Genomic DNA, 27,969 nt, shown 5'->3' with positions numbered 1-27,969 from the left:
ATGTCTCTGGTGGGAGTCCGGAGTAGTGATCCAAAACAGTTCCCCCGCCGGCGGGCTCAGTCAAGAAGGAACATCTAATAATGTTGCGTTTTTGTTCCGTTACATGCGGCTTCCTTGCGACAAGCCGCGTGGCGTTTAGACTATAAGCGGTCGCCATGGCAACAAAAGTCTCGCTTTTCAGCGGAGGGTCGTTGACTCTTGTGCGAGATCGATGCTTTTAAGCGCCCTTCGTGAGGGACAGTGGTGAGCTGATGATGATGACGGTGGATGTAGCGGGCGTAACAGTCGCAATCAAATAGAGTGGATTTTGTTTCAGGTTTCAAGTTTGAGGCCCACAGGGGATGATGAGCATAAAAGTCCTATTCAACTACTAAAGTAGTGTTAAATGTGCAGCATACACTGTAGTTTGTGTTGATATAGTTGTTGCTAAAAAGCGTTATACTGTACTGTAACTACCGTGCCAATGATGTTAGTTTCGCTAGCCCGTCTATGGTGTTTTGCATTGTGTGTTAGCATTAAGCTAGTGGACTTCTATAAGTTGTTGGTACTCTTGAAATTTTAATACGGTGAACCCTCTGTTTCAAGTTGCCAAGGAAACCATACATTAGCTATCGGCGGCCATATATACATTTTTTAGCAGATAATTCTGCGTTACAAAACATAGCCAAGACAACAGCCTAGTACAAATAGCGATGGTGTTTGTTAACTTGCGTTTTTCTCTTAGACTACGACTTTGTCAAAATGTAAACTGAAAAGTGGCACAGGCATGCTGGGCCAGTAGTTGGCAAAGCAGCTTTCCCTGAAATGGATTGAAAAAAACGAGTAGATTTTTCTGACAAATTCATATTCCACAAATGCAATATTAATCAAAACACTGTTTAGACTTGTGGGGGCACATTAAACATGACTGGAAAGAAAAATATTGGTTTGACTTCCCTATTAAGCATTTTGATACATTTTTAAATGTGACTTGAGAATGAAACTAATTGCTTTGTTCAACGGGCATATTGTAATACAAATTTCATGAAATCGATTTTATGAGATACTTGGGAGCCCCTGGAAATCTCAGGGCCACAGTCAAATGCCTCTGCTTGCCTAAAGGTAGGTCCAACCATGCTCCAATTTAACTGCCTCAACTATCAAAGCCCGGTCGAGCCTCGACTAAAAAAAAAAAAAAAAAAAAAGACGAAAAAAACAACAAAGCACCATTTTCCCAATTATAATCATTTATCAACAGCGCCAAGCAGTGAAAACCTAATTAAAAGCAGGTTTATCTAAGGTTTTTTTTTTTTTGCGTCTCAATTAAAGCTTTTGAGACGTGCTTTAATAAAACGTGACAGGAGCAGTGGACTCCTGTTAGCATGGAATATGCAAACATCTCCCTGGGGCACTCCTCTGTGAATGTGAATGAACAATTTCATTCAAATCCGTCTGGAAGGAGCCGAAATAAACTCATCTGGATTTTTTTTTAAATGAGGGAGATGATTTGACGAAGATGACGGTTGTTTCACATCCATTTGGAGATGCCAGCGACAAGTAAGCGTATGTTGTATTTTACATTGGAAATAGGCAATTCAGATGTATGTAAACAAAAAAAAAAGTAGTACTGTTTTAGTTGACTATTAGCTCGAGCTGCAGCTATTAAATATTTTGTTTTTCGGATATCCTACTGAAAATTCTATTGAATAATTAGTATTAGGATGTATTTTTTTTCTATGAGACGAATTGATGTCAGAACCGCAGTAGTGATTTTGCCGGCTAAAACAACACATTTGAGTAACTGGTTTGTTGAGCAGTGGGAACAGCTGTCAGCAAAAGTAAGTGGAGTGATTTTCACCTATTAAACTGCCTTCGAAAAGTAGTCAGATGGCTATTTCCATGGGCTACTGACTCACTATTCGATATTCTCCTTTCACTGCCAGAAAAATACGAAAATGTGAACTGACGGGACATCGGGTGCCAAGTAACTGTTGAAGTCAGTTGAGGAGCTCCATTTAGAATTTTAGAGTGAGCGTCAGGGCTCGATTCCCTATCCATCCATAATCACCAAACTGCATTCCGCGTCTTCCCAGCATTTATTAGCAGAATATGACCGCAACACAGATTAGCCCTGAAGTTTGTACGTCATCCTGCCAACAAAAGAAGTCATAACCTGAAGGCATTCATTTACAAATGTACATCAATATAACAATGAGCGGGTCCCGTAAACACGACGTGACGTCACGCGGACCGACAAGCAGACAAACAAGTTACTAACGCACATGCTAATTCGATTGTTGCTCGTTACTGACCATCGGAAAGATGAAGACGAGATGGTGTGTGTGTGCGTATGTGTGCCAATGCCGCAGAGCCACAAACAAAGTAAAGTGAATTAACTGGCTCAAGATCACTAAATCCTTTCTATCTCATTTAAGATGAGACGAAGTCGTGCTTGTTGCCTAAAACAACCACTTATGAAGTCTTCTCTTCCAACTGTGGACCAATGTGAAGTTTGAATGATGACACAAGCTGTGTGCGCGTGAGTGTGCGGCAGGGTCAGAGTTGAGATGAATTAGAGGGAGAACATGGTGAACAAATGTAGGCCAATTTGCTGACTCACAGACTCATTAGGTGTTATTCTACCTGGAATTAGTGCCTAAGGGAAATAGACTCAGTTTTTTTTCTCTATATACAGGAGCTAGCTAGCTTGCGCTAATCGGATATACTGAGAACGAAATCAGTGTCTTCTAAATGAGGGTAGAATTCTGAGTATTTGCTAAAAACAAAAAAATTATATACTGTATGAAGAGTTTAAATACAAAAAAAAATGCATTATACAAATTATAATGAGCATAAATTATTTATCAATTGTACGTTGGTATTCGCGGGCCGGTTGTCCACTTCTAAAATATAAAATACGATTTATTTCTGGAAAAAAATATTTGGATTTTTTTTCTTTCTTTTAGAAAATACATTGTAACATCCTATAAACAAAATGCATTTCTGGAAAAAAAAATCATAATAAGATCTATTTTTGGGAGAAAAGAAGTGGTCATATTACAAAAAATAAAGTCGTATTTTTGGGGGGAGAAAATACTCATAATATTATGAAAATAAAGTATTTATATTATAATAGTTTAAATTTTATGAAAATATTACATTTTGAGAAAAATGCAGTAATGTTTAGAAAATAGTAAAGAAAAAAAGAAATTTGCGAAAATAGTCTGATTCTGTTATTAGAAAAGAGTTATATTCTTTGCACAAAAAAATGTAATATTACAAAAATAAAGTAGTTGTTTTTTCAAAGAAAAAAATCATTGAGATCCCTAAAGTATAGCAAACAGAAAATAAAGCAGTTCTATTGCGAAGATAAAGTTTCTTTTTAGGAATAAAAGATTTATATGACAAGTATTAAGTCGTAGTTTTGCATCATGAAGGAAGGCTATTGTTTACTACTTGACGGCAAAGACAAAAGATTGTGCGTGTTCACGCCTATGTGTGTGTGTGTGTGTGGGTGAGCTTGAAAAGCTAATTACAGGTTTTTCCTTTACGCCTCTGTCAACTGCTATCACTGACATGTCCATGTGTGTGTGCGCCTGTTTGTGTAAGCTGTGATTACCTGGACGACACTTCTTTTTCTCAGTTCTATTTTTGCATCTAAATTTCCTTGCCAGTTGCATTTTGTCATGTTGGCAATTGTATTGGGCTGCTCAAAAAGAACATTACACACCAGCGTGTGTGTGTGTTGAATTAAATGTGGTTTTCTTTTGAGGAAATGAGGACAAAATTGTCACCTTGTTTTTGCATGGTCTGAATTGATGTCCTGCTCCAGGTCTCATCAAGTGAGTTTGCGTTATTTCCTTTCTCTGCAAATGGATTCTAGAATAATGCCATTGGCTGATGACCAGTTTAGGGTGTATCCTGTTTCTCGGCCAAAGTCAGCTGGGATAGGCTGCAGCTTACCTGTGACGTGGCTGGATGGATGGATGCAAAGGACATTCATAATGAAAAAAGTCAATTTTACAAAGTATTTTTTAAAACCTTAATTAAACAAGAAATAAGTATTTTGGGGGAGGAAAAAAAAACTTAAAGTTGTAAGAAATTAATTTTCTACCTGAAAAAGTTCTTTATCGTATCAGAAAAAGTATTTTTTGAGAAATTAAAAAAAAAAGTCTGACTATGAGAATAGTTCAATTTCTCCATATTTGAAAATTATTCGCCTGAACACAAGATAATATTATGTGAAATATATTTTTTTTAATTCCCAGAAAAATATTGTAATCTTATGATCAAAACTAGTATTTTTTAGGGGAAAAAAAAGTCTTAAATTACGATTAGAAGGATTAGGTGCTGGTCTAAATTATAATTGTTTGGCCTATGTAGAGTTCTATACTATGTATTAAAAATGCAAAAAACTAGTGGTTAATCAAATGAAAGAAAAGAATCCACCAAGTGAGCAGTCGATAATAATAATTCCCAAATAAATTTTGAACCAACAAGCATTTGACATCAAAGTCTAAATGAAGCTTGAGAATAACACAAGACACAAAAGAAAAAGTAATCCAATGTTAGAAAGCGCAGCTCTATGTCAGCGTATGTATTTTAGTTTCACAAAATAAAAAAATCTTTTAAAACACGCAGAAACGATCGCACTCAATGTGCCGCATGCAAATGAAAGGCCTCGGGTACGTTTTGACTGCATCGAGAAGGTAGCCGCGAGCGTAGCGCGTACTGGAGTGCTAAAGTGCTGCCAGCTATGATTGACAGAAAATGTACAAGAGTGCAATTATGTGAGAACGTAAAAGCACTGCGACACAAAACCATTTGGGAGTTTTATCACCAAGGCAAAGTCCTACACGCAATGTTAACTTTTGGGACGAAAACACCTTCATGATAATAAAAATAGTATGGCATTTACCTTTAAGATCCCTTTACTACTGCAACATCCATCCAGCAATGTTTCCGGGTGCGGCTCATTTTTAGTGACACCTTTTCAGAAAGGTACCAGTGGTGGCAAAAAGAAAACGTATCGCAATAACCATGGCATCAAAACACAGGAAAGGGTCACAAATTATTATTTTTAATTTTGATTTGTATTAAGCTTTGCTTATGGTAAAAAGCAAAAATATGAACAGAAACGGTGCAGCAATACATGTAGACAAATAACATAACAATACTCACAGTTATATATTCTTTATCCTCTGAGAAGAAGGACTAATATTACTGCGGCCTACTGAAGAATGAGGAGTCTCTATGTATATCCACTGTATTGAGAAAAAACAAAACAAAACAATAAAAACAGCAAACATGTAGTTTCATTGTTCAAGAAGAACCACAATCGGCAATGCACTTTCAGCCATTTATTGGGAGGGACAAAATTTTCAAAGCATTATTATTGAGGGACGCGGAGAACAAATGTCAAAACATTGATATTTAGAACGCTACAATCTTAACATGTGTGGACTTAATCCAGTTGTGTACATGTCTTCACAGTCCAATGGAATACAACGATAAGCATGTCAAATTAGGACAAAGATAGCTTAAAGCTATGCTCAAGATGAAAGGATCTCGGCTTTGACTCTGTGCCGGCCTCACGCAGGGACGGAAGCGAGGTGTCCTTTACGGGGGAGCGGCAAGCGTTCCCGCATGAAAGCCAGACGACGGGAAGCCGAGCGGTAGGTGACTTTGGATCGTTGATGACTCAGAAAGTCCGCGCACACACACCGTCTGACCGTTCGCTTCAACACACGCGTCGTTCCTCCTCACTCATTTTCTCCAGCTCACACAAATGTCTGCGCGCTGGAACATCCTTTGCATGGAAATGAGACTAAAATGGCTTTTCATCGGAACAACCTTCTTGCAAGTCTATCTTTACCTCCCCTTTTTAATTGGATTTCTTTTTTTTTTTTTTTTTTAATTGGGTTCATTAGACGTCACATTAATTACGTGTTGTGTCCTTACTGAGCAAAGCGTAGAGCGCACAAGGCAACGAGGTTTCGGCCTGTGTTGGTCCAATGAAAACTATTAATTTTGTCCTTTTTTTTTTTTTTTAAAAGAGAAAAAGACTATTGCCCAAAAATGAATGAAATAGAAAGTAAATGTACATCATGTAAAATCATATCACATATCAGCCCTCTCCATCTCTGACATTTTCTTTCATGTGGGGGATGAAAGACAGCAACGTGAGAAGGAAAAAGGAAGCGTGTCACTCCATTGTAAACAAACGAGTCCATTTTGTGATCCGTTAAGACTTACAGTGAGGAGACTTGGCGAAACGTTTTGTTTATGGTCCACTTCATCCGTTCAGTGCAGAAAGAAGAAGAAAAAGATGGGAGGAGGTGATGACAATGTCGGCGAAGCTCAGATCTCCTCGATGGAGTGTGCGGGCACCAGGCCTCGCTTCTTGCCGCTGCTCAGCTTCACCAAGGTGTCGCCATCCTCACGCTTGCCCACGCAGATCTGACCAAAGACAATTCATTAGGTACACCTCTTTGAATTGGATCTTGTGCATTAGGGACACACCATCTGAGTGAAGTTGTGGATTGCAATGTTAAAATCTCAGCTAGCCACTATTTTATGATTGAAATCCAGTTGTTGTTGTTTTTTTTTTTTTTTTTGCTAGTGATAATCATGCTAATCAACTTGCCATGCACTTCCGGGCACACTCATAGCTGGTCACCGGCACAGCCTTGTACACGCTTAAAGCTTCAGTAGCTTTGCTGAAGGCATTTTGGAATATCCGCCAATGAAAAATAAACAAACATCCATGCCTTGTTTGATAACAACCGAGCATAAAACTCATTAACTGAAGCAGAGTGATGGGGCATGAGCAGCTGAGATGATTCCGAAACGATGCCGAATTATTAACATTCATACTGGACCGGGAATTTTTATCCCCCCTTTTTCATTTTTAAATGTTTAATTCCATTCCAAAAAAGAAAACCGGCGGGTTTAAAAACTGCAAGCTCCCCTCTTGAAAGAGTGACAATACAGTAACAGAACAGAATTTTTGTATTGTCATTTGAATGTGCGGGTGCAGCTCAGGGCGCAGTCGTTCCGAATGTCGTCACTCGGTTGCCGTGGTTACGATGTCACAAGGGGGGCTTGTAAAACGCAACATAAAGCCGAGCCTGTGGGATGGGTACCTGCGCCTCCTTGACCACCATGTGTCCTCTCTCCCAGCTGCCGGCGGATGTTCCCTGTATGACGCGCCACACTCTCTCGCCAGGACGCACCCGCTGCACAAAGTTGGCTGGGAAAAAACCCACCCTGTCCCCGCTCTTGCCCTGAAGGAGGCCAAAACAACAGGACCACAGTTATGCTATGAGTCATTCATTACTGCAGGTGGGGGGGGGGAAAATGACATGTCGAGGTTCCTGTCTGCTTCGAAGCAAAAATCCAGCAGTTGATGTATTTTCCTGAACATTCAGACAATTTTTCAAATTTTTCCTTCATTTCTCACTGTATGATACATCAATCTGCAGAATGTAAAGGGATGTGCAACTGGGGGTCGCCCGCGGCCTGCGCCCACACTCAGAGTGGCCCTCGCTTGATTGCTAATTTAAAAAGAAAAAAATGTTTACTGTGCGGATGAGTGGTTTTAAGTGGTAATAACTGTGTTCACCACTAGATGGCAGACATCGCTTTAGAGCAACTCAAACCTCAAGACTGTGAGTGGATGACAAAATGTAAAAAAACAAAAAAAACAAAAACATAAATCTGTGAAATTGTAGACTTTACGACCACACTGCACTTTGCTGATCTTCTAAAAGGGAATCACAAAATATGGGTATTAGACAGATTATTTGTATTTACGTTTGTTAATAGCGAGATTTACATTCGTAAGTGTGTCTGTTGGTGGCCGGCTGGAAAATAAATGGGTGGCGATAATCACTCCCGACAAGCTGAAATTGTTTTCAATATATTTGCATAAACAGCTGAAACATTCCGTGCGGCCATATTTCACACATTAATTTTTTCCATCACACATTTCACAGCTTGTGAGGGCCGGAGTTCAGTGTATATAATGTGCACATGCTCACAACAATCACCGCTGATTGCAAATGCTGGAGTTGATGGGAAGCTTTGATAGGCTGCGCGCGTTTTGGATGTATACACACTCGCACGCACACATAAGAAGACTCACACCTGTTTTTTCTTTTTTACACTCTTTTTAGACTAATCTTCTGAGCAAATGACTCAATTTGTGTCTGAGCAGGTGCGCTTGATTTCAACACCTCTGTTACCATACGCACTACACACACACACACACACACACACCGACACTTACACACACCAAAATTACGATTTCGTCTCATCACCCACCTTCCACCACTCCTCGTTGGAGTCGTCTGTGACTTGCACCCGATCACCGGGGCTGGAAATGATAAGGCAAAAGAAGGATAAAAGAAGGAACGTGAGGACGGTAGAAAGACAAAAGAGGGATTTGCGATAGGCGCATAAAAGCGGGACAAAAGTCAAGTGCCAAAAAAAAAAAAAGTTCTTGGCTTCGACAAAGGACACTGAATTACTTATGAGATTTTGAACAAGAGGTGAAACACTGAATTGTAGAAAACTGATTCTGGGTCACCTGAAAAAGGACATAGAGTGAACCCCTGCTAAATGTGGCAGAGACATTCCAAAACCACCCGCTGTAGAGAGACCATATAAATCATCGTACAAGTATTAAAACACATTGTAAACCCCAAACTACTCAACAGAAATGACTTGTGCTTATTATAGAGTTTGTGTACATGCATGTGACTTTAAGAGGCGGGGCCCGGTCGAAAAAATAAAACAAAATTAAGACTTTGAGAGTATTATTTTCAAAAGCATTTTGACGCCAATATTTGCCCTTTTACTTAAAATTAATATCGGTTATCGGCATCCTTGACTACTAATAATCAGTATCGGCCCTGAAAAACCATATTGGTCTATCTCTAGAAATGATACAACAATATTCACAGGCAAATATTCTTTATCCTCTGTGAAGAGCTACTGGTCTTTTTTCTGTTTTTCATTCTAAAATCATGAAGTAAGTTTGTCTGTATTATACTAATATAATCCTCAACATTCTGTTAAGTTAGTATGAGAGGTGCAACGATTAATTGACATGTAATCGATAATTATTTTGAGAATCGATTAATCATTTTGAGACCTTGTTTGATTTTCAATGGTTAAAATGTTTAGAACTTCAGCCTCTCAGCAGTAAATATTCTCAGATTTCTGTAGTCCGCCATGAAAACAGACCGATTATCTTGGTGTTGAATCAAAATAAAACAATGTTGCCTGTTTTCTGACATGCTGCTGACTCCATTAATTAGCTTCATTAATCACCAAAACCACACAGTCAATAGTCAATTCCACGCACGCCTCATTTTACCGCAGCGTCCTTCCTTTTTCCTCCCTTATCGCACGTCTTTGTTGATGCTTTTAAAATTGGACTGAATCCTCTGTCCATTTTGTCCAGCCGAACAATTGAAACACAGCGAACGACTCCACACCTCAATATCTTTCTTCTATTACCATCCACTATGTTGGCACAGTGACGAGCTGGGAGTGCATAATTAGTCGTCCTAGGAGGCCCCTAAGGTGTCCTCCGAGGACGTCATGATGATGTAAGGAGGGAAATTTTTATCAAAACAATAGGATGCGTGTTGACTCACTGTAGTTCCAGGTCGTTATGTTCCTGAGGCACAAAGCTGTAAAGCGCCACGTAAGTATGCATGGAGTGCACCTCGATGCGTTTGGGGGGCATCTGAAAAGGGGAAGGAGGGAGTGAGGCGCTTACAGACACATTAAAGGCACCACCAGTCACGTGCAAAGGGATGGGGGGAGGGGGGGTAATTCAAGGCGGTAGCCCTAGGGCATCCACCTAAGGAGGGGGGGCAACCACAAACACCCCGCCTCCCCATCAATGAAGAGATTTCAAAGGGCAGCAAAATGTACAGCATATTTATGGGAAATTCACAATACACGTCAATCATAACCCTCCCTGCACCAAATTTGTATTTTTATTTTTTAACCCCCGAAAATATTGAAAAAGCGCTAATAAACCTCCAAGACAAGTTTTCCATGTAAAACGGTGGTGCCTCCCCCAAAAATCACACAATAAAATAAAAATGAAAAAATTGAAAAAAAAAATGAAAAAAGGGTGGGGAGGAATAAAAAAAAAAGTTTTTTTTTTCTTAAGTGAATAAAAATCTGCAAAAAGGCAAATGTGCCCCAGACATCAACTGTGTCGCACACACGCACGCACACACACGCACCTCAGCAGGCATCTCAGCTTGACTGGCACTCTCGTCTTCATCCTTCTCCACCTCAATGTCAGCGGGAACAGAGTCTGGAAGGGAAAACGTGTGAAAACATGCCAGAAAACACTGACGTGCGTAAACACATGAATGTAAACACACACGCGCATGCATGTAAACACACACGCGCATGCATGTAAACACACGGTAACATTAGCAAACGCATGCATGTTACGTGTCAACATTTGCATGTAGACACACACTGAATTAACAGTAATTTATATGTGTTGGATGTGTGCATTTAAGGGCTACGGCCCCTGAGTTGGCCCACGTGAGCATCTGGACGCGGGTTGTGGCCAAAGGTAAATACAAGCATGTAAACACACAGTGACATGTAAATACACTAGATGCGTATATAAACACACACTAAGATGTGTAAATACATGCATGTATACAACAGACAAACACATTGCGGTGATACGACCTCCAGGCTCCTGAGGGACGTCTTCCTCCATGCTGCATTGTCTCCCCTGCCTCTCCTCACCCGCCTCACCCTTTGATCAACAACAGCATACACTACATGTTAATTGAGGCCTTTGATGGCACAAAACATGCAAAATTGAAGAGACTCAAAGCACAGTTAGGAGTTTAAAAGATGGAAGCATTGGCACTCCTGGAGGTACTCAATTACTTCTTAAAACGTACATAACTATTCCGAAATACAGAAATACTCCTTAAAAGCAACCTAAAAACTCTTAAAGGGGAAGTCAACCCAAACATATTTTTTTCAAGAATATGTTCTATGCAGGCCCACTAGTTGAAACAAGGCATTTTGATAAATATTGTGTTTGTGGAATAAGAGTTAATCCACCCGTTTTTAGCCATCTCTGGGGGCGGCCATTTTGTCTTCTGTCGACTGAAAATGACATCACGGTTGCTCAGAGCTCAGGTAGCGACCAATCACAGCTGACCTGTTTTCTGAAGCTGAGCCATGATTGGTCGTTACCTGAGCCCTGAGCATCTGTGATGTCATTTTCAGTCGACAGAAGTGACAAAATGGCCGCCCCCTAAAATGGCTAAAAACGGGTGGATTTTGCTGCTTAACTCATATTCCACAAACGCAATATTAATCAGAATGCCGTGTTTCAACGAGTGGGCCTGCATAGAATATATTCTTGTAAAAAAAAATGTTTGGGTTGACTTCCGCTTTAAGGTACCTCACAAATATGAATATTCTGGAAAAAAAAAAAAAAAAGAAATGGCAGTCATGCCCCCGGTAGCAGTGTGAACCGCGGTATAGCGGGGGGTTCACTGTTTGATGTCTTGGTGGTGCATGACTGTCATGGAAACTTGATCTAAATCTCGTACCAAACTGCGCGTTGGCGACTCCGACATGCTGCCGAAACTGGAGCGGCTCATCTGCGCCAGCGACGTCCCGTAGCGCAAGGCGGCGTACACCGGGTCCACGCGTGCCCGCACCACTTCTGAAATCAAACACACACACACACAAAATGCTGGGAATATTGTGCATGCATGTCGGCGTGGGGGAAGAATGGAGTCTAAATTTAGCTGGAGTGACCCACTTTAGTGTTTGAAAGAAGAGCCAAAAGTTAAGAAGGCATCATGACATGCCAACAAGTCATCATGCCTTCATTTAAACGCAACTCGTAAAAGAGTGTTCACTGGTGAAACTGTGCTTTTTAATACTTTTTTTTGGGGTCAAAAATGGTGTTCTGGTCTCCAATCAAGAGTTTTTACGAGTTCATTTAGCAAAAAGACCAAGTTTTAGGAAATTGGAAATTTTGTATTCGGGGCAAGTTAGACAGTATCTGATGTCACTGTGATAATAAATCGGGAACTTTGTCTCACAATAATTTGTCTCGAGTCAACAATCTTATTTAGCAAAAAGCCAAATGTGTATTAGGGGCAAGTGGAGCAATGCCCCACCAGATGGCATCGCGGTAATATATCGTGAACTTTGGTTCCATGGGTCAACAAGCCAATTTATCAAACATTTTATTAAAAGTGAATTTGAGTAACTGTTATTAATCTATAAGTAGAATCTAACATATATATTGAAGTATTTTATTAAAAGAATAAAGCATCATTAATCATTCATAGTTATTAGTATTTAAGTACAGTATAGTATTCCCACAAATTCCCACACCATAACGCGCATGATTCTAAGGAAAGATTTTGGCACATCTTGCGAGACTCGCCCAGTACGTTTCGCTTTTTCTTTGGACTCTTTTCCTGAAACCCACAGAAGGGTGGTATCAGTATGACATTTTTTTCTGTTGCCATGACTTCCTATGATGTTGTAGGGTTAATTTTGGCCCTTTGTCGCGAAGACTAAAAGGAAGTGACAGCACGAGGCGTTAAAGTCTGATTCAGAGTGACAAATGAACCCATGTGTTGACCTATCGTACAGTACGGTGGCCTGTTTGAGGACAAGTCAGCTGCTTTTAATGTCATTGTGTACTGATATATGATATCTGCGGCCAGCTCTGTTGAGCCTTTGTCTTCATAATAATGGGAATGGCCTCATCTTGGCTCCTTCTTGCTGCACTTTGAAACAAATGCATTGTTTTGCATAATTATTTGTGAATAATATGCCTACTTGCTGAATGCGGCCGTTACAATAATATCCTGTACAGAAAAGTAATCTAATGTGCTGAATATTGTGCAAATGTGTTTGCACTTCACTTGCTATTTTATGCAGTTATGTTGTTCATAACAACAAGTGTCATCAATCAGACGTGTTGTGATATATTGTGTGCCCCACTAAATGACATTGCAAATACCACTGTTGACTAATTTATTCGTTTTTGTTGATTTTCAAATAGTCAGGTAGATGAGTAATGTTCAACTTAATATTTAACTCTCACATTCATGCTTTTGTCCTTCAATGATTCGATTGTTTGGTAGAACATTAAAAATTAGATAAAGTTGAACTTGCAAATAAATCTGTTCTGAAATGTCATGCTTTTTAATTCAATTATTTTGCATGTATGTTTGAAAACCTTTCATGAGCTTCCCACGGAAATTTACCAGGAGGCTCGATACTACCGAACAACACACACGCACTCACCTTGACTGGGCTGGACTTCCTTGACGACGGCTAGTTGTTCGGTGACGAGCATCGGTGAGCTGAAGTTTCGCTTGAAGGCGCCCGACTAACGGAGAAGAACACAGAGGCTAATGATTTTTGTTCAGCTTCCATTAGTCCCATCTTCAAGGCCCCACGCCGCCATTACGGGAGACTTCAACCGGGTCATTTGAAGAGATTCAATCGAATGGAAAACACACTGGCGCCAAGGAACATCTCACTCGGCTGTAGTGGCGACTTTCAACACGGGGCTTTTTAACACCATGCTGTCATTTCACACTGAATTAAGCAAATAAGTGTCGCTGCCTCGGCTTACAAATGAGCCACTCTGTCACATTATGTGGAGAGAATGCACTCGCGAGGTAATCAGCATTTTGCCTTTGCTCCCGCTGAGACATTTGAGCTTTGGTACCTGCCTGTCACCAGCTTCCTCGTTTATCTTGGACTACTCGAGATACGCGCTGCTCTTAAAATTTTGAGCGCTATTGACGTGAAATGCCGTCACGTTTTTTTTTATGGGAATGGGTGGAGAAATCTTGGCCAACTCATAATTTCAAGATGGGGAGAAAAAAAAAACAGCCAGAAGATGGCAGCATTGGGTCTCTTTTGGATGAGATCACACGTATCAAAACAATGCTTTACGCTTGTGACCAAGGCAGCTTTCTAGAAAATGGACAGTTACAAGCATCGATCAAAGTGTTTGCCACATTGAAACGACTACAAAGAGTGTTACAAAATAGAGAAAAGATGGCAGAGATGATTGAAATTCAGAAGTAGAAGTGATGACGTAATGTCTATAGAAACACACTCATACATGCATGGCATGACGCACGCGCACACACTACTAAATACTACTACTAAATAGCGCTATTAATTATTAAAATAGTTTTTAAAGTTTGTCACATGTAAAATTGTTATACCTCAAACTATAACACAACAAAAAAAAAAACAAGACAATAGCAAATTAAAAATGTATTAATAGTTATACAACAAAAAAACGCGCCATGAGCGACACTGAGTCACAATATGGCTCGCATTGAACTCCAGCAAAGATTTTATATGTCATTCACTCCACGATCTGCATCATCGTTTCTCAGGGTCGCAAAACACAATTTGTACTACCAACCGTGAGACATACTCTGTTTATTTCATATGTACACATACCCTGTTCGAGTATGAGTTGCCTATAACATGCTGGCATTTCTCGACCTCATAATCACATAATCTACTCAAAAGCTGTGCTGATCTCAAACTCAAAGCCATGTAACACCTGCATTTTCGGGTATTGATTTATTTTCGTGATGTGCGATTGGTGGAAAAGAAGGAAGTGACAAATAAAAAGAAACTGCTTCTCTTTTGCTGCCTTTCCGCTCAAATGACACCCTGGAGCGTAGTTTAGAAAACCCCGATATAGTAAATATGTTCTGTGTGAGTGTGATTTGTCGTACCTTCCCGTGACACGGCTGCTGCGAGAGTTCTGAAGTGCACCACAGGTGAGCCGCCAGCTTGCACGTTTTACATCGCAAAGCCTGTTTGGAGTTTCCTATGCGGGAAGTAAGAGAGAAATAATTGATTTGTCACGGTTCCATCACGGTGTTAAAAGCACTCCGACACGACGATCCGACGTAGTTTTGAATGATTCACAAGCGCTTTTTATTCCCTATCCTATACCAGTCGTGTCGTAATTATACATGAGCGCTTCTGTGACGTGTTGATTAAAGCCGCATGGGGGAGGAGGTGAGTGCAGAAGGCTGCAGGGGAGCCGGATGATCCATCACGTAATAATAATGAAGACACCATGCATGCTGGGAAAAAAAATTGAATACAAGAGAAGAGGAGCAGTTTGTGGTCGGGAATCCATCAATGTGATGGGAAGTAAAAAAAACGCCAGCAGAAAATGCCAAATAAAAGCACACACGCACATACACTATGCGTAGTTTACGTCAAAACGATAACCGCAGTGAGGGAAACGTTCACATCAAAGACATTTCATATTCTTCATTTCAGTTCAGAATTATGCCTAAAAACGGACTGTCCCTCTGGGATCAATGACTGTGTGTGCATGGAACAAAATAGCTATGTAAATGTAAATGACGTAAATATCAACAAAAGTAAACCAATAACTCAGCATTCTGGATTCCCTCTGTGATTAATGTGGCAAATAAATTTTCAAAAGGTGAGTCAATGTAAGTATGTCAAGTAGCAAACAGTTATGTACACAGTAACTCTCAGCATCTAAGTAAAATGCTAAGGAATTACATACTGTAAATCAATAAATACACTGCGTTTCAAATTATTAAGCAGACTACGCTTTTTTTCTCTGATTTTCACAGTCTATGCAAATGACACTCGTGAAGCGTAAGTAATGTATGTTGGAAAGTCAGTAACGATCTACGAAACTGTAGTAATGTACAGATGTACAGTACGCCAATAGCTCTTTGTAAGTCATTAAAGTAAGGTAAGTATGCAAGATGGTCAATATTTAAAGTGGAAATCAACCCAAACATATTTTTTTCAAGAATATGTTCAATGCCATCCCACTAGTTGAAACAAGGCATTCTGATAAATATTGCATTTGTGGAATAAGAGTTAATCCACTCGTTTTTACCCATCTCTGGGGGCGGCCATTTTGTCACTTCTGTAAACTGAAAATGACATCACAACTACTCAGGGCTCAGGTAACGACCAATCACGGCTGACACGTTTTCTGAAGAAGTGCCGTGATTGTGTGTTACCTGAGCCCTGAGAACAGAAATTACAAAATGGCCGCCCCGTGAGATGGCTAAAAACGGGTGTATTTTGCTGCTTAACTCATATTCCACAAATGCAATATTTATCAGAATGCCATGTTACAACTAGTGGGCCTGCTGGGAACATATTCTTGAAAAAAATATGTTTGGGTTGATTCCCTCTTAGAAAGCAAATACATATCTTTAAGGCAAAGTGTGCCAAATAGATATATTTATGTCAATTTTACAGGGACTGTAAAAACATAAAATGTTTATATTTATTCTTGATACATTTCTATGAAATTAGCTAGAGAGGTTCCAATCCGGATTATTTCTGAAATTCCCTGCTTTAATCAACAATAGCAACTTTCTACCCTCTCGAAACCCGATGCGTACGAATGAAGCGAGTGTGAGTATAAGAGTAGGTAAGTAACGGTGGTCTCACCTAGGATCATGTTCTTGCAGAGCTGGCAGTTGGTGGGCTTGCGAAAGACGTGATTGTGGAAGCAGTGCGTGATCTGAGGTGGCTTGGGGGGCAGCGACGGGGACAGTCTGAGGGAGGGCGAGTGGGAGGCGATGGAAGGGTTGGGGCTGACCGATGGCGACAGCGAAGGCGAGGGCCGCGAGCCCACAACAGGCGAGCCCGCCGGCATCAGCTCCAGTGGGGGTGGCGAGGGCGACGAGGGGGGCACGGGCTCCGTGATGAACTCCGGGGCTAGGCGGGCGTCGCTGTAGGAGCGCTGGAAGAAGTTCTCAACGCTCTTACTGCGCATGAACGACAGCGAGCGCTTCAGTCTCTGCAACTAAGTAAACAAACACACACACACACAGATGATCAAGCCAAAGCCATATCTAATATCAATATCTTACTTTGGTGTCATTCTTTTGTATTAAAGTAAAACTGTTTGTGAGTATAAGTATGTACGTTGTAATCAGGCAAGTAAGAAATGTCACGTATGGGAGCAAATTCTTATGAAGCACTCAAGAAAGTCAGCAATTCAAAAAGTCAGCACAAATGAAGATCAACGAGTATGAAAATGGGTATTTATGTAAGTAAACAGCTACGTATGCAAGTGAATTGATCATTAAAAACGTTAATAAAAACCATTAAAATATGAAAAGATTTTAAGTGCTGTCATGCAAAAAAAGCAAAAAATAATTTATTTAAACAATTTTGCCTTTTTTTTTTTTTTTTTTTTGCTCTTGGAACCAAAGTTGTTTCCTAAGCAATTGAACCCACACTCAAAAAAAAAGGCCAATAATGCTGCACATTTTAGGAGAAAATCGGATTGGCCTTCAGGGAGGGAATGAGAACAATTTTACGGTTTCATTCTGCTGTGATACGAGCACCGCGGGGTAAAAAGAAAATGATGAGTCACACTAAAAAAATAACGACTTGTAAAGAAAGAGCATAGTCAGCAGTGGACAAAAGTATTGGGATGAGGGGTTGGACAGGAACAGTCACTTTTCAAAAGCACTTGTCCTTATTAGGGTCGCAGGTAATGACGGGAAATAAGAATTTAGCAATTCCATTATCGATACTGCTTATGGATCTGATTCCTTATTAATTCTCATTGGTTGAGGGAATATAACAATACAATGAAATAATGAGATTGTTTGCGCTAAATCGTAACTATAAGCAAGTAAGAACTCATAAGCTGTAATGTACGTTTACTGAGCAAAAAAAAAAAAAAAGGAAAAGTAGGACCACATACTTCTTAAAGTATGTGAAGAGACTAAAACGCTTAATGCAGTTTTTGTGTAACTTACAAAACATCAAAGTGCCTTCAAAAATGGTCCAGTCCACAGGAAATGACGGGGGGGAAAAAATGAGCTTGACACACAGTTCTGCTTGACATGTTTCTTGTCACAAAAAGCTCATTTCTGACCTTTTAGGTCAGAATATGGTGTATTTGGCAAATCTAACTGTTGATTACTTACAGACGCAAAAAGCTAGAAACTATTTGTATTTTCTGGGAAATAAAGAGAGACTACTGTTTCTTGTCTGCCACGATGGGGAACTCTGCTTTGAAAGCAGCTGTCAGTGAATGAGTTAACGGTCAAAACTAAGGTGCTAAAGGCGAGCTCGGATGAGGTTGGTGTGGAAGAACAAACCCGTTGACACACTTCAAGTCCTCCCAAAAGAGCGGAAGCTGTCATAGCTGCAAAAGTGATGCACGTTTTCCGCTACTGTATTTTCAAATACTGGGGTGTGACGTCCACATACTACAACGCTGGGTTTAAAGCCAGGGCTGAACCAGATAAGCCCCTCGGTGAACATCCTCACACATTGGAGGGGTTGGGGCGGATATCAAGTGTGTGAATGGCCTTGCCTTGGTGGCGCTCGGGCAATTGTGATGAAATGAGCCTTATCACCTATCAACAGGCTGTCCCATGCTCGTAATCTGATGGGAGGCAGTGTGAAGCGGCATCAAAATGCGTCGTGTGTCATGCGTATTGACAAAAAGCAGCCTCCATTGTCACGCAGGGTTACGGATGCTGGATTCCATAAAATCACACGAGAGAGGCCCCAACAGATGCATCGATCCTGGAAGATAAGCGGATCACCAGCACGCTTACGGCCATTTGGCAATATATATATATATATATATATATATTTTCCCCCAATATATATATATATATATATATATATATATATATACATACTTATACATACACACACACACACACAAACAAAGCTTATTTATTTGGCCCAATTAACTGTTATTACTGTTTATGAAATGATAAAATAAAATTTTACATATGAGGGCTTCCTTTATTAAATTAAAAATATAATCAAGAACGATTAAATGGGAGCTAATGCCATGAAAGTCCAGCTGCATCTCAATAAATTAAAATGGAAAGTTTAATTTATTTCAGTGGTGCAATTTAAAAAGTGAAAATCATCACATACACACACACACACACACACACGCACAAAAATGACAGGTTGTTTCCCTAACCACTCGGGTAGCTGTGGATTTGGAGCAGATTGGGTTACTTTTACCCAAGGTTGGGTTATTTATTTTGACCCAAAAGATTGGGTTGAAGATTTGGGCAGGCTGAAGACTGAACTGAAAGATGCCAGTTTTGTTGTATATTGATGTTGAAGCAAATTGAATGTGACATTCTTGGCAAATGTTGGCTAAGTGTAACTGTCCAAGAGCTATCAATTTAACTATGTGTTTATTCGCACTGGCTGCATCATACTAAGAGCTGCTTCTAATATTTTGGGCGTTGCGAATGCAAGGAAGCTTTTGGTCAGTGTAATCCATGGTGCTTTTTAAAGCATCACGTTTGTGTCTCCCGATTAGGACAAATGACTGCAGAAATGGCGCGCGCTTCTCAATTACAATCAATCGAATCCTCGGCGAGCTGGACAGAGAGAAGAGCCTTCCTCTGGGCTTCCGGTTCACCATAAGCTCCATCGGTGGAGGTCGCCTGTAAACATTGTATGTGTCATCTAGATGAAATGCATTAGCTACTTAATATCGGATACTGAGCACCCCCTTGGACCGTGCATGCACAGCCTGTCAATCAATACGCACGCCATCCTCACGACAAAAGATCCCGCAGACCAGCCAATCAATGCGTCATACAGCAGATATATTTCAGTGTGAAAGCTCCAGTGTGCCAGAAATATGATATAGAAAGCATGGCACGCTGTGAGTCATCAAAGATGCTCCGCCCACATGCAAAAATGTTCATGTTTGGCCATTTAGTGTTATTCACTTGTTTATTATACATGGTTCAAATCTGGTAGCAATTGGACAAAAGTGGTGCATGTTCGAAGGATGTCTTGAAATAAAAACAAACAAAAAAAAGTCTTTTTTCTTGTCTATACATGATAGACATGCTCAAAGCATTTCATGTTGTTAAAATAATCTGGCTTTCAGGGCTTCTCCCGACCCCCCCCCCCCCAAAAAAAAAAAAAAAGTTGTCTGAAATACAACTCTTGAAAATGTCAAAAATCGACCACTTTTCAAGTGGTAATCAACTCAGATTCTTTTCTAGTGAGGTCTCTTCAGATTTTTTCTGAAGCTCAGTCACACATTATAAAGGACAATATCGATACTGCATCGCAGTGTATCATAGTGCATGATACAGTATCGGTCCGCCAGTGTGCATGGGTCTGTTTTGAATAAAAAGTTTGCAACATTTCAGTTATACATATACTATGTTTTCTTCCAGTATTCTCACTATCACCATATCATAAAACCAAATGATGGTGATAGTATCACACCGTGAGCCACTCTTCTCCTTCCACTACTAGGACCTGAAAAAAACTTCAAAGGAGCTCAAGGAACAAGAGCGCGGTGTAATTTTGGGATACAATCTTTTACGCTCTAACTAGGCCGCCTCATCTCTAACAGCTTGGCGGTGTCGAGGAGGAGGTTTGTGCTCATTTCCATGATAAGCCACCGCCGCCATCCCGAATCAAAACATTTTCCTGCCAGGCCTTGTTTTACCAGCACTTTTGATTAGGAAGCTTAGTTTTTCATGACGTTCGACCACCAATCAATACTGATCAGTTGTCCCTGTAATTAATGCGGCCCATTTGAGATGCCCTCTTCTTGACAGACTCCTCTGTGAAGTAGCAGTGGAGCCTGTGATTTTCAAAAGGATCGACTTAAACTTTCGGATGTGTCAGAACAGCATTCTGGCACATCATTAGCTGCTGGATGTGCAACATAAAAATAATAATTATTATTATTATAAAATAATGTAAATAACACTGTCTCTTTTTTTTTTTTTTTTTGTAAAACAAAATCCCAAATTGAGTCTGGTCCTTGAGAGCCCCTATCCAGCCTGTTTTAGATGTCTCCCTCCTGCAACACACCTGATTCAAATAATCGGCATCATCATCAGGCTTCTCAGAGCTTGCTGATGAGCTGATTTGTGGTCCTTAACCCCCCCCTCCCCCAAAAAAGGCATTCTGCTTTTTCTTGAGCTATTTGTCCCCATCAAATGAGGAAGCGATACACAAGATCAAGCACGCAGGCGCGCCGGTTGAAGACGAGCACAGGACTATAAACGGCAGCGTGAGTCGCTGCCATTGTATTCCAACAATGACCTAAAATAACAACAATGAGCGATCGCTCGCCCGCGTCTGCCAGCCTTGGCAACGCACCCGCGGCAGGAGAGAGAAGAGAAAAGCCAGTCTGGTTAATCCTCCGCCTCCTCTTGACATCTGATAGTCATCTACAAAAACGTGTCAACTGCGCCGCGGGTGGATTTTAGCAAGCGATTGTGATCGCAGCGACATTCCCTGTCATCTCGGTCCAATTAAGCGCAGCATACATATGCATACAATGCTTGGATGAAAGCGTGTCAAGATACTTTGTTATTTTTATAGTCAAATAATTTGGAATGTAAATGTTGAGGTGATACTTCTCAATTGAGAGGCAACATTTGGATGTTTGGGAGGAGCGAGGTTTAGCCTGGGTTGTTAGTGAACGTTAGGGAGAGTCTTAGCCACATGTGCTTTTTGGATTCATTTTGCAACAAATTATTGTTTAACAGATGAAGCTCAATCTGAATGTTGTAGAATTTTGAATAGAAAATCAGATTTCAGTAGTTCATTTCTAAGAGGCAGAACGGATTAAATGCATGACCATGCATTTCAATGGGAAAATATGATTTCAGATACAAATGTTCAGATATGAGCGTGGTCAGGGAAAGATTTAAACTTTGCACCTTTGTATTCTGATTTATTGAGTTTGCCTTGTATGCATTATTTATTATGTAGATGTTATTCGCAAGTTTGCTGTTTATCTATTTCATTTCTGTCCTATTCTAAGGATGCAACTATGATGTTAATAACTGACTAATCTGTTGATTATTTTGTCGATTGATCTATGAATTGAGTAAAAAAAAAACAGGTTTTAATTTCCATCCCTTTATTAAAAAACAGGAACATTGTTTCAAATTGACAGTGCAGAAAATGAGTTAAGCAGCAAAATCCACCCATTTTTAGCCATCTCAGGGGGCGGCCAGTTTGTCATTTGCTGTCGACTGAAAATGACATCACAGTTGCTCATTGCTCAGGTAACCACCAACCACGGCTCAGCTAGTTTCTGAAGCTGAGCCGTGATTGGTGGTTACCTGAGCCCTGAGCAGCTGTGATGTCATTTTCAGCTGACAGGAAGTGACAAATGGCCGCCGCCAGATGGACAAAAACGGGTGAATTTTACTGCTTAACTCATATTCCACAAACACAATATCAATCACAATGCTGTGTTTGGAATAGTGGGCCTGGATAGAACATATTATTGTGAAGAATATTTTGGGGCTGACTTCCCCTTTAAGAGACAAAGATAATCAGTCTACTTTCATGGAGGATAACAGAAATCAGAGAATATTGACTGTTGCTGAAATGCAGAAGATTTGGACAATTTGAAATTAAAAACGGGATCCAAACAACTAATCCGATTATCAAAAATAATTATCGAATCATTTGATAATCAATTATTTTCGATTAATCATTGCAACTCTAATTTATTCCAAATGCGACAAAGTTGATGACAATAACAGGACATAAAATCCAAAAGTGTTAGCTTTTTCTTCAGCTTTTCATGTCATTATTTTGGGGGGTGATGCTCATTTGAAATTCCACCAGTGATGGAAAATGTAATAACTAATAGAACAGCAAATGGAACGTATAGCAAAATAGGAACGTGTTATGCATGTCTACCATGGTAATGAAAGAACAAATCGCTTTTTGTCAATCGTGTGGCATGTAAATGGGGTGTAATGTACATGAGCATGAATAAAATGTAGATGTGTGTCAGTAAGGCAAGGGCCAAAAAGGCTACAAGAGAAAATCTATCGGACGCGGATCACTGGAAGTGCACGCAGCACGGGCCTTCATCCTTCCACCCCTCGATCGATCTGGGGGCCACTGATGAGTACGAGAACGAGCGCTTGCGATGCAGACCAGTGAATCGTGTGAGTGCTTTGACAGTGAATATCAGCACACAGCAGCAGATGGTGAGCAACAAAGCTGGACGGAGGCACTTGGAACGACGGAGCTACGTGAGCTAATCATGACTACTGCACTACCAAAATGCTCTCGACATCCTGCATTGGTACCGACATGATCTTTTTAATAATTTTTCTTTTTTTTTAATCATTTTTAACCCTTCTGGTAGCTTCAAATTTTCAAACCATTTTTATCCTTGAAGAGTGATTTGATCGTCTCTTCAGTTGGTTTTTTTCCCCTATTAAATAAATTGTAATTAACGACAATCGAGAGAGTATTCCAGGTGATTATTATGTGGACTCTCCACCCCTCGACAAACACACGCTTGTGCTACCAATCAGATAAAGCTCCATTATCAGATGTCTCTAAAATATTCTCCTGACTGATTATCCTGGGTGTGGGGTGTGTTATGAAGGATTTTTCATCATGATAGACTCGGAAAATTGACAATGACAATCATGAAAGTTCAACCTGATCAAAACATATTACCATAAGTCTTTAAGAGGTTTACACACATACCAACAATCAGGTGTAATTTAAGCATTTTCCATCCTTCGAATCTAAGTCAGCGAAAGCCAGGCTCCGAGATTTCTGTAACTGATTATCCTAATGTGATTATCCTCGGGTGTGGGGTGTGTTAAGAACGACACCCCTCCCCTTTCCGACGAAAATCAGGAGATGAATCTAAAAGATTATCCTCACTGATTATCGTGTGGTGTGTGGTGAGTTCAAAGTGATTTTTAATTTGTGGCTTTGATTTTCAGAGAACAGAAAAAAACTCAAAAAGTAGAGATACATGCTCTTTATGGGATAACGACAAGAAAGACATCAGTAACCATCAGCTTCGACAAATCTACTCATAACATGCACACGCACACTGGTTGCAGTGCTTGTGCATGTGTGCGTAATGATGCCAGATCTAATTTATAAATGTACTACCCAGATCTGTGATGTTATCAGTGACCTCTTACATAATTGAGAAACAGGTGGAAGAACACCAGAGCAGGTAGATAACACACACACACATCGACACACGCACATGCACGCACACACAACAATTCAGCCTTATGCCTCGAGCATTCATTCCTCTGTTATACCTTTGACACTTGTGACAAGTTTGGGCACATAAATGTTTCTCTTTGCCAATGGAAAATGTGCAAATAATGACCACAGAATAAAAACTAGCTCTCCATTAGTATAAGAAATGAATCAATTATGTGTGTGTATGTGTGTGCGTGTGCGCATGTGTGTACGTGTGTTCGTTTACCTTGGACGGCAGCGGCTGGCTGGTCAGTTGGAGCTGAGAGTCGTTCTCCATCTCATTGATCTCTGTCATGGCCAATTTGATTGGTGGAATAAAACAAATAAAATCACATGAATAGGAAACACAGAAAACACACTTTGAAATCCACGTTGAGGCGGCCAAAGTGTGACCCACGCGGGAATATCACACCACGCGACACGTCGAGTCCCGCATTGCGCGTTCCCTCCCAACCCCCCCAAAAAAGCTGCAAAATGCCACTTAAGGTGGGTTGAAATTTTTAAAACAAACACAGTAGTGTCTCGTATTGTACCGTGGTTGGAAGTGTGCCTTTTTGGTCAGCACGTACGCCGCGCGTAAAAATCAGTGCGAGTGCACGCGAGCCACGCCCACTCATGCGTGAGAGTAGCGGCGATTGGCGGGGGTCTTTTACAACCGCGCCACGAAACACCACGCACGCACGTAGTACCAAATACAGAGAACCATACTCTACTAACTCGCCGTCAAGTGGACTCCTCTTGCTTTCTTATTCTTAACAGACTTGCACATGTATTATCAAAGTAACATTATTTTGTCTGGAAAATGACATGCAAGAGTACAGTGGACAAACGACACCCCCCCCCCCCCACCATATTTGGGTTCCAGCACTATGGGTTTTTCTTTTTCAATATTTATTTGTATTTGTTTTTCAGTTCATGTTTGATGTCAAAATAAACATAAAACAAAGAGAATTACAGACTCTTATTTAAAACAAAATCCAACAACTTTGCCTTAAGAACGCCCATGCTTGCTTAATCCTAACATAAAATGGAAAATGCCAATGACGGGCTCACAGATATCGTCAAGTCACACTTCTATAACCCATTAAGCAACGGATATTTCAAAACGGTGGAGCAACATGTAGACAGACAATATTGCAATACTCACGTATATTCTTTATCCTCTGCAAAATACAACACAATTGCAGCTTTCCAAGGCACTAAGAGTAGTGGTGACGCTTATTTGTGTCTGTATGACTGTGTTATACTGCCCTCAGTGGCCACCTTTGGGCAAAAGGTGCTAAAAAGTCTTTTTGAAAAAAACTTTTAAAGCATTTAGCATAGTGTCTTTTTAGCTTTACGTCAACCGCTGCTATTTACAGGGCTCTTGAGTCGATGCCCAGCAAGTATTGACCTGTAAGTCAACACTTAACGTGTTTAAACCATCTGCCACAAGGCCAAATGGATAATCGGTACCTCTGTTTTAAAACATGCTGCTTTGCCGCAGTCCTGGGGTGCGCTCCTATTGATCAACCATGCCTCCTCCTTTAGAAAGAAGCAGATGAAAGATTGAAGCAATAAGGTGGAGAACACATGCCGTATCGAGCCAATAAAAAGATTCAAGCATCAGCAGCATCTCTTCGGTCTTCAGAGAGAAAAGATTTGTTGTTGCCTTCATTATTTCTTCAACTACTAGAGAACATTTTGCAACTGAAAACAATTACCTCAAACATATGCATTTGTCATATGCGTGAATGGTAATGCCATTTTGAGCCTATGAACAAAAAAACAAAACAGGTCACGGTGGAAGAGGAAGGAAAAAATATAATTATTATAGTTCAATAGGTATTGCACATTAGCACAGGTGTATTTCTAAAAATGGACCATCAGCTTAAAAAACAGATGGACTCGGCAAGTCCCCTTCCGATGTCACAATCAATCTACATTTATTTTAATGAAAATGTGTCCACCGTTTTGCATGTGCACACATAATTATGGTTCTGCTATAACGATTGACATTTCTTTCAGCCAATGATACTTTGATACGTTTTTTGCTGTGTCCACACAAATTTTTAGGGGGGGGGGGGACTTTTGCCGGCTGAAAAGGTCGCTTTTGGAAAACAAGGCCTTTGTTTTTTGGCTCGTCACCTTTAAATGTCACAGTCGATGACAGTTTTTATTTTATTTTTTTACGAAAAACTGACCTATCCAAACGCCTCAAGTGCGACAAATGTCTTCCATCCAATGACAGACATATGAGCTCTGATTAAAAAAAAAAGATACTTAAGAGAACTGTTAGCATAAATACGCCTTGTTAACAGTTAGCATGTGCACGTGTAAAACCAAGCCTACCGTTACGATGACTGACGTCTCCTAATATCTATCGTTTTTACCACACTTATGCTATTCCTATTTTGAGAAACGTTCATATTTAGACATCCTTACAATCTGCGTCATTACCAAAAACAAAACAAAAAAAGTCCACATTTATTTTGGCTAATGACTGACATACAAGATGGGACTTTTTTCCATGTCACAGTGCCGACTTGTGTTGCTTTTCCCTGTCATCTTTTTGGCTGCATCTTTAATGATTGACTGTCAATTTCGTCCTGCATTTGTACATGTAAGTTAACGCGTCACAGTAAATCAATCACTAACCTAAGCTATACAGTAAAGATGACTGCAAACAGCGAAATTCTTCATATAATTGACAGCCATTATAATTGAATTGAAAAAAGTGTATACTGTATTTTTTAACCACAAAGAATACTGAATAATACCGCCAATAAGTTGCACCAAAGCAGCTACCATAGTTTTTCTGGAAATACACACGTATGGGTGGACTTCTACAACGATGAAAACAGTCGTAGAAAAAAGGACAAAAATGTCCAACTGGGTTGCGCTTCTTACTGTACATTCATTACGTGATAAAAACAAACAAAAATAGCTACTCAAAACGGTTTTGGCTGGAAAGAGAACTGCCACGTTTCTGTACAAAATGATATCGCCCCCTACTGACCTGGAATGTTTATTACATGACTAAGTCACTTTTCCTAGTTTGTTAATATACAAGGGTGTCCTTAAAAACACTGCATGTAAAATACATTCAAAGTCAAACGAGTGCTGTCAAAAACATTGGCAAACAAACGCCTCGTGAGCTGTGAACTGATCCTCGTGTGTGCTACAAAAACAGACAGGCTCAAAACAGCCGAGAGAATTGCTGCAGGGGGGAACACACATTTTGAATTCTCCTTAAGGTTTTCATCTTAGCACAGGTTGAAACGCTGCTGGGAGAGAGAAAACAGTGTGTCGCTCTTAGGGGGAAGAAGAAAAACACAAGTGGGACACAAAGGACTCAGGAGACGGGAAATGGATCGCAGTCACGACGTCACTGTGCTACCACAGGACTGCGGAGAAAGACACTAGATCACATCATATCACATATGTAAAGGTATGATATTTAACCTAGTAACAGTGATACAACTATATCACTTCAATCCATTCTGGATTGATACACTGGCCCTGCTAAAATGATGTAAAACACACCAATATATAGACTCACAAGCAAGAACTTTGGGTACGGCATGCATTGAAAACAATGAAAAACAATCTTCATCAATCACCATTTGCGTGCAATAATAATTCTCGGGCATTAATTAGGATTCATTCAACAATGATTGTAGTTTGCAGCGGTGTACTAATGCACTGCATCATACTGAGTAATGTTTGCAGTATTTTGACCCACTCAGCTAAATAAAATAAGGCACCTAAAATTGGGGGGAAGCACCACTGCAAACTACATCCGCAATGTTTAACACAATATATGCCACTGGGTACTACAACGTTGTATATGTTGACCAACATATTAACTGCATTAGTACAAATTGTATTAAGTAGTTT

At 40.2% G+C, this 27,969-nt stretch overlaps 1 protein-coding gene across 10 annotated transcripts; it reads right to left on the bottom strand.

Moving 5' to 3' along the window:
* Positions 1–4,897: 4,897 nt before the first annotated feature.
* Positions 4,898–27,955, bottom strand: LOC147134445 (SH3 and cysteine-rich domain-containing protein 2-like). 10 transcript variants are annotated; one of them, XM_086055363.1, is made up of 14 exons: positions 26,878–27,955; positions 25,794–25,843; positions 25,546–25,614; positions 24,317–24,378; positions 16,513–16,870; positions 14,787–14,881; positions 13,321–13,405; positions 11,598–11,713; positions 10,714–10,783; positions 10,248–10,321; positions 9,645–9,736; positions 8,305–8,356; positions 7,125–7,265; positions 5,325–6,438 (listed from the first exon to the last, which is right to left on the bottom strand). In XM_086055363.1, the coding sequence occupies exons 4-14, from the start codon at positions 24,365–24,367 to the stop codon at positions 6,340–6,342; spliced, it is 1,233 nt and encodes a 410-aa protein (XP_085911489.1). In that variant the 5' UTR covers positions 24,368–24,378; positions 25,546–25,614; positions 25,794–25,843; positions 26,878–27,955; the 3' UTR covers positions 5,325–6,339. The 10 variants fall into 10 exon arrangements, 7 of the variants coding, with proteins under 7 accessions (XP_085911489.1, XP_085911488.1, XP_085911490.1 ...); XR_015090098.1 differs by lacking the exons at positions 25,546–25,614; positions 25,794–25,843; positions 26,878–27,955 and adding exons at positions 4,898–4,968; positions 5,161–5,243 and having other exon boundaries at positions 6,235–6,438; positions 24,317–24,554; XM_086055362.1 differs by lacking the exon at positions 25,794–25,843 and having other exon boundaries at positions 26,422–27,955.
* Between the last annotated feature and the right edge of the window lie 14 nt (positions 27,956–27,969).

Source organism: Filicampus tigris, chromosome 16, assembly GCF_054856515.1.
Source record: "Filicampus tigris isolate MCC_2025a chromosome 16, RoL_Ftig_1.0, whole genome shotgun sequence".
In the NCBI taxonomy this organism is placed as follows: Eukaryota; Metazoa; Chordata; class Actinopteri; order Syngnathiformes; family Syngnathidae; genus Filicampus; species Filicampus tigris.
Note: the sequence above shows the minus strand (reverse complement) of the source record. Positions and strands in the feature narration are given on the sequence as shown.

Excerpts from the sequence above, each read along its gene's own strand:
- LOC147134445 (XM_086055360.1), bottom strand. The coding sequence starts at position 24,385 with ATGACAGAGATCAATGAGATGGAGAACGACTCTCAGCTCCAACTGACC. Across the intron at positions 13,406-14,786 it reads AGCAGCCGTGTCACGGGAAG|TCGGGCGCCTTCAAGCGAAA; the intron begins GTACGACAAATC and ends CTTCTCCGTTAG. Across the intron at positions 10,322-10,713 it reads CGTCCCTCAGGAGCCTGGAG|ACTCTGTTCCCGCTGACATT; the intron begins GTCGTATCACCG and ends TTTCCCTTCCAG.